Here is a 12,812-nt window from a genome sequence, read left to right on the forward strand (position 1 = left end):
TGTCCTCACATATTTAAAGCCGGTCTCTTATTTGGATTTCTTTTGAAGAGAAGCTTAATACATTATTTAGCAGAGACTCACGCTGAGCAGGATCTCATTTTACTACAGCTGTGATATTGCAGACAAATAAGGTGCTAAATTGGTTAAAGATACAAGTTCTAAGGAAGAATCAGCTAATTTGTATAAAAAACAGAATAAAAAAATGAGCTTATTACTAATGCAGCCCCAATTACATAAAACATGGCGGCTTCTTTTTCCATGTTATCCAACATGAAGTTATACATGTATATAAGTATAAGGCAGAAGACTTCTCACATCACATTTTCTGTCAATGTTCATGAAAATGCAGTGTAAATGTTCAGGCAGCAGGTGGAACAGATTTATATATTGTTTTGGGAGGAAAAGATTTTAGAATATTTGTCAGGTTCTTGGATAGAGGGATAACAAAGGAAATGGCCAACCACGTTCAAAGGAAGAGACATCTAGTGGTCAAGGGAGGCCACTCATCGGCTGAGTGGAATGCTGAAAACCTGAAGTGGTGCTGAAATCAGGAGTCGGAACAGGGTAGGAATGCTTTATTTTTTTCCCCAGCCTGGCCTGGGAAAAAACGGTGGTCCTATGGGTGGTTCATCTAGTAATGGGGGCTTCAACAGATTACCAAAGGAATATGAGTGTAAACCGGTCCATACGTATTGCATCACAGCATGATTAAAAATATAGTTGATTTTTTAAAAGATAATCTAAAAGACTCATTAAAAGACAAAATAGATTGTTCCCAAAGGTCCATCTAATTTATTACCACATCACAAAACAATTCATAATCACATATTTTCATAAGGCATCTTAGTATATGCAAATTGCTATACAGTCGCAAGAAAGTGCTAGTGCAAGGTCAACTTAATGTGTACCAATTTGCCATATATTCCTATAAAGTGGCAATGCATGAATATTACAAAAAACATAGTTCAAAAGTGCAACAGGGTCTCATAGCAGCTATATTTCTAAGTCAGCTTACCCACATGTTTTGCTTATCGCCGCTTGCTCAGAGGGCCTGTATACACCCCTTCCACAGTAAGCCTGCTAACTAGTGTGGCTGAAAGGGAAAGCCATTGCCTTGTCTGACAAATCCTGAAATCTGCTCTGTTGCCTGGACTACAGGGACAGATATTGTAGTCCCAGCTTTAGTCTATAGAGCAGCGGTGGCGAACCTATGGCACGTGTGCCAGAGAGGGCACGCAGAGCCCTCTCTGCAGGCCCGCGTACCATCTCCTCGGTCTCATCAAAGTTGGAGCTCCGGCAGCCTGACAGCCAGTGTCAGTGCCCGCCCCTCCTCCTCTTCAGCCATGGGAAAAAGTGGGAAGAGAAAGGAGTGAGGCAGCTCACAGAATAGAGCTGGCAGCAGCAGAGCAGAGCAGTGATACGAGGTCAGGAGCTGCTGGGGCAGGTGACACTAAACCAACTATACATACTTGTGGTTTAGTGTCCTAAATCCCCCTGTATGACAGCTGTCTGTGGCCACATTGCCTGTATCTGAAGTGCTCATCACCTGCACAAGGCGGCCAGTGAAGCCAGGACAACCCCACAGTAAGCACCCTATGTACAATGTAACCGGGTGCTATGCTGCATCACTGGCTGCATCGTGCAGGTGATGAGCGCTGTGGACAGAGGCAAGTGTTTACGTGGCCATGGACAGCTCTCATATGGGTGATCCCAAATCCACCTGTGCATCCACCCCACAACAACCACTTTGCCCTACAAACCACCTCCCAAAATTCCACTTTTTTGACATTTTGCAACATGTAATAAAATGTTATGAAAAGTGGTCAAATGGGTGTACAGTCCTCAAAATAGTAGCACTGAAAGCGCATCTCATATCACAAAAAATTACACGACACACAGCTCCATACGCCAAAGTATGAAAAAGCGCCCAAAAAATTCGCACCATAAGGTGGCAAAATGACTTTTTTTTTTTTTTAGTACATGAGGTTTTAATTTTTGTAAATGTACAAACATTATTAATACCTATATAAATATATTATGCCTGTGATCGTACTTACCAACAGAATAAAGAAGACATGTGGTTTGGGGTGCACAGTGGAAGCTGTAAAATCCAAGCCCACAAGAATATGTCACAAAGGCATTTTTTTAACCAATTTTACTGCATTTGGAATTTTTTACCACTTCCCAGTACAGGGAATTGGATATTAAATACCATCACCATGAAGTGCAATTTTTTACGCAGAGCTCACGGTGGGGAGTAAAAAATGGAAACGCAAAAACAAAAAGGGGGTAAAGATGGCAATATTTGGTCCATGAGCAATCTAACTTATCACACTCCCCTAGTCCCTGCATCTACTCAGGACTACTGTCACTGTATGGGGGTAATGATAATCAGTATATGGTGGTAATATACCTCACTGAATGGCAGTAATATGATATTCATCACTATATTTGTATAGCATAGTATAGCAGTACTATTTATGTGCTTGTAAAGGTGGCAGCATCATATGGCAGTATTATTTGTCTTATTGTTAGGTGGTATTGTGATCCCATTGGGCTAAATTTCTGTGTTGGCACCTCGTGATAGAAACGTTGGCTTTGGTTTGCAGTTTGGGCACTCGGTCTCTTAAAGGTTCGCCATCACTGCTATAGAGTCATCGCAGTCCTGTCTGATCTCAATGGTTGTCTCATTCAGGCTCCTTATTAACAATGAACATGGAATAAATTCCAGAATCTCCAAAGTATTGTTACTCACCATGTACCCCCTATAAAACATTTCTGTTGGCACTCAGACCATCACCCCAGGACAGAGTTCACCAAATAGGACCAAATCCATGAAATCTTCCTGCAGTTCCAGGCAAGAGATTCTGCTCTCAACGCTATTTTAAAGCTGTTTGGAATTGTATGAAAATTGCGACCGTGTTGACAGAACTGCAATATCTTTGGAGGTCCTCCTGCTGGACCCACCAATCTTCCTCTACTGAGAGACCCTGGAGAGAAGCTACAATGTCAGAGTCTGAATTTGCCTTTTCCAATTGTATTGGTTGCCTCAGGCGGCCGATATGATTGAAATATTAAAAGAACAGGTAACAATAAGTTGGTGCTTAAAATGCCATGTTGGCACTTCACAGTAAATAAGTGGATTTTTGTTGTAGTTTGGGCACTCTGTCTCCAAAAGGTTCGCCATCACTGCCCTATAAGATCCCATACATGTCTCATCTGATGTCAAAAGCATACAATCTTCATCCATAGGGAATTATACTGTACATGCAGGACGTGTTGTAAGTATATAGATAAAGATAACATTTCTTCATTTCTCATAAGAGCAGTGGACATTTGTCTACCACTTGCGTTACTCCGAGTTATTTCTCACATTTTGGAAATGCATGATTTGGCCAAGGAAGCTGTAATATTTGGGCACGAGGTCTTGTGACTCTATAGTAACCATGTCACATTACTGCTTGGTTAGACATACTTTCCAATGCTAGTAATTCACACTTCAATCCCTTTGTTATTAGGAGAATGAAAGATACTGTGCGTTACTGAAAATAAATCAGTCCCTGAATAGACACAAATTTCCCCTATGTGGGAAGCTTATCCTAAGATAGCACTTGTTACGCAAGATACAAAGTAGATTCTACGCTATGAGGATGAACTGGTGAAAGGTCACCTTCACATCCCTAAACGAAGGTGGACTAATAATGCCCAGTGCTATGTCTCACATATTTTCTTATAAAGATATCCTCCATTAATATATAGATTTACAAAATTATCCAAACTGTGGAAGAGAGCGACATAAGTTCAGTTCAGTGTCAAGTGTCATCCTGGATAATATGAAACATCGGCATGTGCTCCATGACTCTAGTGAAAAGGTTTCTTACAAGGTGATGTGTCCCTAATAAGTAGAACATCAGAGGAATGTAGAAACATGTGTTCACACTATCCTGATGGAAAAATCTATTGACCTTATTGATTTGTAAAGGAACACAAACTGAGGTCAAAGTGCATCAATCCCCATCAGTCTTCGCTAGTTTAAATATGATCAGCTTTGATACATTTATTTTTATCGCTTATTGTTTTAGTTTTTGCAGAAAAAATAATGCCACCAGGCATCAACTTATCAATGTCATGTGTATTCATACATACTTGCACCCAGTTCTTAGGTTCTTATAAGTCTGGACTAATTTAAGTCTTTTTAGGAAAGACAATTTTTTATACATTGGCACATGTAAAAACAACTTTACTTATAATAGAAAATAATTATATTATAGGACAAGACCCTTTTTTTATTGTAGACACCTGGAACATTGTGAAAATTCCACCCAATGCTCATGAAATTGTTTTTAAACTCTTTGCTGCCAAAACCACTTTTCACCTTCCTGAAAACGGCCCATATTTTCAAATCTGCCCTGTGTCAGATTATAACTTTGGAAAATGGTTATAACTTTGGAAACATATGCAAGTGATTTTGACCTTTTTCTTTTTTGTGATACTTTGTACTTCATGTTAGTTGAAACATTTTGGCGGTATGTTTTTGCGCTTATTTATGAAAAAAATTATATTTGGTAAAAATTTGGAAAAGTTCTCGATTTTCGAAATTCAAAATGTTCTACTTTCTACATAGTCATAACAGCAAAAAGACTTGATAACTAACATTTGCCAAATGTTTTCTTTATGTGGACATGGTTTTTTATGCATCCTCTCCTTTTTGTAAGATGTTATGAGGCTCATAAAAACGCTAAATTCTGCTATTGAGGGACCTGCTCAGGTTTGAAGTCACTTTGAGAGGCCTAAATAAAAGTAAAACCCTATAAATTACCCCATTATAGAAATACACCCCTCAACTTATGTAAAACAACTTTTATGGAGTTTGTTATCCCTTTAATTGTTTTATAGGGGTTAAAACACAATTTTGCAATTTACATTTTTTGGCTAAATGAATGGGGCTTATTTACTAGTTACTGATCGTACTTTTGTTTGACTGTGCACGGTTTTTGGGATTTGCACGGCTTTGACAGGTATTTTACAGGCGTCTGCACAGGGATTGGCGTGCAAGGGGCGTGCCGTCGGACAATTCGGACTGAGTGCAGGATTTAACTTTCAAATTGTGTCGCAAGACAATGCATTTACTTCCACCAGGAAGAAGAAGGTGAACTCTGTCGGGCCTGAGCGGGAAAGCGTCACATGCAGGATATTGGGCGCACAATCGTCATACAATGCATTTTAGGTGAACTCCGTGGACCGGGTAAGTAAATGTGCCCCAATGTGTTTTTCAAAAAAATTACACATTCACAGTGGATAAAATACCAAAACACTCCACAAAGTATAACAATACCCCATATGTGGTGGTAACCTGCTGTATGAGCACACGCCAGGGCATCGAAGGAAAGCTGCGCCATTCAGAGAAGATTATGTATTGTCCCTTTATAACGGCTATACAATCTTATATTTTGGGCAAATATTACATATAAGGGCTTATTTTCTGCGAGATTAGATGCACTTTACAAATACTTCATTTCAGTGGGTCAATAGCTTATTGAAGACATTTTATTAACTCTTGAATATATGGAGGCAAAGAAAATCGTGAATTCTGGTTTCCTTTCCTTTAGTTTTTTTGGGCCGTACACCAAAAATACTATATTATCTTTATTCTATAGATCACTACGGTGATACCACTTGCATAATGTTCTATAATTTTATATGTATTTATATTTTTTACAATTTTACTAAAGAAAAACGAAAATAGAGTAAATCTAATTGATTTTCGTATCACCATCATTTTGGAGACATAACATTAATATTTTTTGTTGACAGAGCTGATTTAGTGCTTCTTGTTTACGTGTTGAGCTGTCCTTTTCAGTGACCATTTTGGCAAACAACTTTTTTATCACTTTTTGGAACATTTTTGTGAAGGCGTTTTATGAAGTTTTATGAGGGTTTTCTTTCTCAGTGTTCGTTGAACAGGTCCAATAATGTTTCTGATTTATTCCCGAGATTGTTACAGACAATACCAAATATTCTTTTGTGGGGGTTCTTTTTGAGTGATTTTGTGGTGTTTTTTTGTACTTTATTAGATGTGTATTAGAAATTGCGTGTTTAGGGGGGACTTTTACTTTAATTCATTATTTTATTAAAAAAACGTTATTAAGTGTTTTAATCAGTATTTATTTTTTTTACAGGTTGGCTTAAACAAGTGATGCACTGATTGTTCACCTAACTAATTATGTAACACACGGAGCATGCAGCGCAGAAGGCAGGGCTGGCTCCCAGCGACATTGCGCAGCCTCGGGGCACTCGCCGGAGGAGGGTCTGACCCCCTTCCCTGGTATGCGCCACATGCAGCCGATGCCAAAAGCAGGACGTAATAGTCTTCACGTCACATTGCGTGAAGTCTACTATGTCCAAAGACTTCTCTTTTATTAAAGATATATTCATTATTCCAACCAATGCTGGTCAGAATGTTGCAAATGGAATCGATAACTTTTTTTTTGAGCTTAACCCCATTCCAGCCTACTCCACCTCCATTTATAAAGAATCTCAACAATTCAGCCATTCCTTAGTGATGTTCCCATAACTATGATTCACTGCTCATATGAGGCTAATGCTGATGGAATGCAACATTTTGTTTGACACAGATCATTCTTCCATTGGCATTGTAAACATGCCAGTGGCTGTGAGAGGACAATTTTATATCTGTATTGCTTTGTCCATTAAAGGCACACAACATTATCCAATGCAATGCTCCCAACACTGTTAGATTCCACATTGCAAGGATCCATAATTTACAGAAAGGTATTTCTTCCAGTTCCATCACAACAAGACAAATATAGCTCAAAATAATATTCTGATTGATAACCATAACTACCAAACTACTACTGGCTACCAAAACTATCTTAGGAATATAGATATTAGTTAGTTAAACATTTGGTGGAGAGGAAATTAAGTAAAATAAATCACATACATTTCTATGAAGAGGGGGACAGTATTTGGTTGTATTGGGATGATCAGTTAACTAACAGATAGGTTAAGGGGTTGGCCACATAATCATTATTTTTACTGCTGTACTAAAAACTATTTTAAGCTACTTACCAATATATTGTTGGTTGCATATCAGCCCTGATGATCCTCTCTCATTTGTGCCCCCCTATTGTTTGGTATACTGTTCTCCTTGTCTGCATGACACAAAAGGGCTGCCCAGCATTTCACAATGGTCAGGCTACAGGAAGTGTCTGGCCACAAGCCCCTTCATCCACAGTTATGTTGGGAATTGGAACTCTCGATAGTTATGGACCAGACTCTATTAAACATAGGGGTGGCACTGACAAGGACGTCAAAGCCAACATGAAAAATCATATAATATTAAGGGTTGAGAGTGTGTAGGTCTAATAGCATGACTTGCAGCACTTTTGTATTCAAGGGTGTTTGGGCCCTTTTAAAATGGCTATGAAAAAAATTAAACACTACATTATGATTGGTTGGTTTTGATATAGCGTAGTAAAAAAGGAACTGGTGACCAGATTTTCACCAATAAACCCAAATAGAAGGTTCCACAACACTATACTAACTCTTGTCCACACTGTTTTTTTTTGGCTACAAAATGCATAGTTTCTATCCCCCAAAAAATGAACTTAGTAAGCCTACCTGGTACCCTGCCAAACGGAGCATTGAGTCCTTTTGTCCTTCATCCCCCCTCCGTTCGGCTGCCAACATCCTCTGCTTCGAGGGACGTGCATGAGCTGAGAGACACACTGCCTCCCATAAATAACACACGACCTTGGGACTCACTACTCCTTCTGGAAGGGTACCAGGTAGGTGTACAAAGTTAATTTTGCAGGAAATAAGACGTATGAAATTGTTAGCTAAAAACAGTGTGGGAAAGAGTTAGCATAGTGCATGGGAACCTGTCATTAGGTTTATTGGTGAAAATCTGGTGACAGGTTCCCTTTAATACAGATGTTGCTGAGATCAAGTGCAATTTAACCTGTTCTTGTACCAAACTGTTATTAAATAGGCCTGTACTTAAAGATAGGTTTAGCAAAATAATTTTGCTCTACAGCAGAAGTATCCAACATTTAGCTAGGCATCCCTGCTTCCACATAATAGTATGTGTATCTGCCACCAGCATTCTCCAAAGCATGTCTGACATACACCATATAGGAGAGCAGTGGTGATCTCTACATCCAAGAACTGACTAATTACAGCGATGCTCAGGCCCAAGCAGCTTCTCCCACACATCACTTCAGCTCCAGAAGAAGCCCTAGGGAGACCTTTCTGTCAAGGATGAAAATAAGCACTTATTGTTCTTAGCTTTGTACATAATGCAATACATACTGTGTAATGAGGCCAGAAAAAAAAGACTGTGTGATCCCCCAACCCAGAAGAATCCTCTCGCCTTCTGACAGCTTAGCACAGTGATCATAAAGTGCAGGGAAAATTGTGGCCAAAAAGGAGTTATAAGGACATTAGAATATGAGTAACTTATGAAGACAAGAAGCAGACATCTAGACATATAGTAAGACTTCTGTTGCATAATTTACACGTAAAATGCAGGAAGATATTCTGCACACGGTAAAGGAAGAAGTGGAAGATAAATGGAAATGTTTCCATAGACAGTGGTGCACTGGAGAGGAACAGGCTTTGCTCTGTCAAGGAGAACATGGCTCTTTTATTTAGGAAAGCAAGTGATGCCAGAAGGCACAATATTCTGTTCTTCACTAATGCTTTTTATTAGTGTCAGGGCTGTCAGGCTGCAGCCGAATCATTTGACTTCAGGTTTCTTTTTTGTTTTATGGGATTAGGTCAATCCCAGTCTGTGGAGAAATAATGATGTGAAGTGGAGGATGCATTTGACATGATTATCGAGCAGCTCCAGGCACATTCAGAAAACTCTGCTCACTAAAGACGTTCCACTAAAACCTGACGTCTGTATAATGTTATCAGGTGAAAAACAACTGCTATTGCAAAGCCATAAAATAGGAGAACCAGGCTGATAGACACTTAGGAGAGGCCACTTACCTGGTGTAAATCATTGCCAAGTACATACTCCTGGAAGTATCCGGGGGCCGCAGATGATGCTCGAATCGCTTGCCACAGATTATACTGGCATCCTCCCATATAAGGGGACTTAACACCGGGAAAATGGTTGTAGTTTCTGAACACAAATGCCTTTAAGGGGATGCCTCTGTTAACTATGGTACTCACAGCAGCAACCTACAGAAACAAGATAAACATGGTATCATTGCACTGGTATTGTAACTACAACAACCATTCTCTCCAGGCCTAATTAGAAAAATGTCACAAATTGAGAAGCAAATTAACTAAATGGCAAAAGATTGCCCGATACAAACTCCCCCGAAGCTGAAAAGTAAAAATGAATTTATTCTAGACGGCAACATCCAAGAACTGTCCGTGAAATGTTTCATGTAGAATCATGTACTAAAAAGATGGGCTAAGCAAATAAAAAAGGCCACGCTTTTAATTTATTTTTTAGACAGGAGAAAAATATGAGATATATGGTAAAAACCAAGTACACAAAACCGTCTTGGGAAACAGTCATTTTCTAAAGAAATATACCAGATATATTCGAGTACCGTATTTTTCGGACTATAAGGAACACAAAAAATCCTTTGATTTTCTCAGAAATCAAAGGTGCGCCTTATAGTCCAGTGCGCCTTATATACGAACCTTACTTGCAGACAACAGCTGCCTTGAACTGTGCGCACAGGTCTGCCACCTGCTGGTAATTCATCCTTATAATCAGGTGCGCCTTATAGTCCAGTGTGCCTCATATATGAACCTGGACATTTTAGCAGGCATACATTGAAGGTCCGAAAAATACTGTATAAGTTGGGTTTTTCAGCACAAAAAAATGTGCTGAAAAAACACAAACTCGGCTTATACTCGAGTTAAAAAAAAAAAAACAGACTAAAAAAATAAATAAATCGAAACTCACCTTTCCGGCGCCCCTGCAGGTCTTTTGTGCGATCCATCGGTAAGCTGTGCGCCGCTGAAGGACGGATCGCAAAGAAGAACTGCGGGGGCGCTGGAAAGGCGAGACAGTCTTACTGCGGTACGGTGTGAAAAGATCCTCCTGCTGGAACATAAATCCATAAATGACCATAAATGTTTTGGAGGTGGTTTGTGAGTTGACAGGTAAAACTTTGCAAAAGGATCCTGCTTGGGTCCTCCTGCATCATAATGTTTCCCTAGCTACATACAGTCCCTGGTCCGGGACCTGCTGCATGCAGCCAAAGCTTGTATTCCAGCTGGCTGGCAATCTAGCGCTCCCCCCACGGTATTCCAGTGGTTGGGAAGGGTTGATGAGGTGTGCCGAATGGAGAGTCTGCTGATCCTGGATCCTAGGAGAGTTGCTCACATTCAGAAAACCTGGTTCCATTGGTTCTCCTTTAAATCTTTGTCAACATCCAATCACCTGGTATGAGAAGCCCCAGAGGAGACAGACGAGCCATGATCTCCCCCCCCCTTTTTCTCCATACCTCCTCCCTACTTTCCCACTATTCCCCTTCTGTTCTGCTTTCTTTATTCTGATTTTAAGTGTGTGTCTCTTGCAATTGAAGGAGCGCTGATTTTCTAATATGTGTGTGTGTTTTTAATGATTAGCATTCAGACCTGGCTCAACAGAGCCAGCATTTATGTGTTTTATATTTATATTGACATTATTATATTATATTTTATTTATATTGACATCTACTGTAAGTTGTATTTTGTTTTTTGGGGATTTTTTCCTGAACCATTACTTTACCATTTACATGAAAAAATTGAAACTTGCATGACTTTCTGTTATACTGCTTAGTTAATCTGCATATCAATACGGTACAAGGTCATTTCACTTTTAATGTAGTCCCATAAAATAAGCACCATGAGAACCGGAGCATCGGCAGCCATACTGCAGCCATTCAGGCTGTTGTACAAAGCTTTAGAGAGTGGAATGCAGATGATGATCCAGCACTTCCGGTGGGGAATCCAAAGTCAAAATAGGATGTTGGAGAACACAGAAGTAAGACTTATCAAGAACTTTTCCAGTGAAACATACGCACACGAGTGGATGACATTCAGAATCACAGTACGTCTGGTGCCCCCGTCAATTGAGTTACTATTTGCAATGCAACATTTTATGAAGTGGCCTTTGTGTTTTCCCGCAGCTTAACATCATTACATCAGCACTTGATAAAGCAGAACATAGCAGTGAATAAACTCCCCATCCCACAGTTGTATTATACTAAATGAATAATTGATCCACTTAAGGGTAAGTGATGCTTTTCAATGCTGGAAAACAACTGTCTCTCACAAAAGGCCACTGTGTAATAAAATATATAAAAGAAGCAGAAATATTCAATTTTCTATGATGCTCCAATCATGGCGACATGATGCAAGAAATAGAATGACTGCTCTACTTATCATAGTAATACATGAACATGGAGGTGGATAGCCCAGTATTAGACGGCATTAGCCGCATGAGGCCTGCAGAGCCTTGGGTCCTCCGACCTGCTGCTTGTAGCTCCCAGTGCAGCAGCAGGGCTACAATTTTATTGCGTTTTTGTCGCAATTCCATCAGCATCAGGCAAAATAGGTAAAAAAAAAAAAAAAGTTTATTTAGAACAGCACAAAAAATTCCATGTAAGAGTAAAAAAGAAGAAAGCTAGTGTGTTTCGAAACAAAACACGTGGGTCCTTATTTATACCTAAGGTACGAATGTATGAATAAGGACCCAAGTGTTTAGATCCAAAAAACGCATTAGCTTTCTTTTTTTCCCCCTCCATAAAATTTTTAATGTTGTTCTTAATAAACTTTTGATATTTTTGCCCGATGGACTTTTACTTGGTGTTCCCGGGACCGGATCGGGCTTTCACCATCGTAGCACGACGTGGACTTTAGCTGCATAAACAAATGGATGAGCACACACTTTTTTATTCTAGTACAGGCAGTCCCCAGGTTACATACAAGATAGGGTCTATCGGTTTGTTCTTAAGTTGAATTTGTATGCAAGTCGAAACTGTATATTTTATAATTGTAGATTTTTTGCCCCAGTGACAATCGGAGTTTCAAACATTTTTTGCTGTAATGGGACCAAGGATTATCAATAAAGCTTCATTACAGACACCTTACAGCTGATTATTGCAGCCTGGGACTATAGTAAAGCATTCAGAGAGCATCACCAGAAGTCACGGTGAGCAGAGGGGTCCGTCTGTAAGTCGGGTAGTAGGGGACTACCTGTAGTTGTATTCTTGTACATAGGGGGCAGTATTACAGTATTATAGTAGTTATATTCTTTCCACCTCAGGCAGAAAAGGCTAGAATCGGCCCTGTGCAGCAGATAATAAGAAAGAATAACTGGCTGCTTTTTGACAATTACCTGCCGCACAGGTTCAGACAATAGCCATCATTATTATGGTCTTGCTTGTGCGCTGTATTGTAGCCTGCTCTGGGGTCTTATTGTTACTTATTGTATAAATACAGTATTATGCACTAATGGTTTCTGGGGGGAATTTGCACTGTAGAGTGGGGAGGTTTTTGGAGCATCTAGGGTTTTGGTTAACCTGTTAACGACCAGGCCCGTTTTTCGTTTTTGCCTTTTTATTGTTCACTCCCCACCTTCATAAATCCATAACCTTTTTATTTTTGTCTTACAGAGAGTTGTGTGGGGGTTTTCTTTTCTGCTTAGCAAATTGCACTTACTAGTGATGGCATTTAATATTCCATGTATGTATTGGGAAGCGGGAAAAAAAATTCAAAATGCTGTGAAATTGGTGAAAAAATACATTTGCACCATTTTGTTGTGAGCTTGTATTTTA

At 39.6% G+C, this 12,812-nt stretch overlaps 1 protein-coding gene across 2 annotated transcripts in view; it reads right to left on the reverse strand.

The window, feature by feature from the left end:
- The window catches only part of PNPLA8 (patatin like domain 8, phospholipase A2), a 43,941-nt gene that overhangs the window by 8,219 nt on the left and 22,910 nt on the right, over positions 1 to 12,812 (reverse strand). For both annotated transcript variants that reach the window (XM_072146873.1, XM_072146874.1), the window contains exon 8: positions 9,016 to 9,210. In XM_072146873.1, the coding sequence (XP_072002974.1) occupies positions 9,016 to 9,210 (195 nt within the window). The remainder of the gene's footprint in view (positions 1 to 9,015; positions 9,211 to 12,812) is intronic.

The sequence above is a fragment of the Engystomops pustulosus genome, chromosome 4, assembly GCF_040894005.1.
Source record: "Engystomops pustulosus chromosome 4, aEngPut4.maternal, whole genome shotgun sequence".
NCBI classification, from domain to species: domain Eukaryota; kingdom Metazoa; phylum Chordata; class Amphibia; order Anura; family Leptodactylidae; genus Engystomops; species Engystomops pustulosus.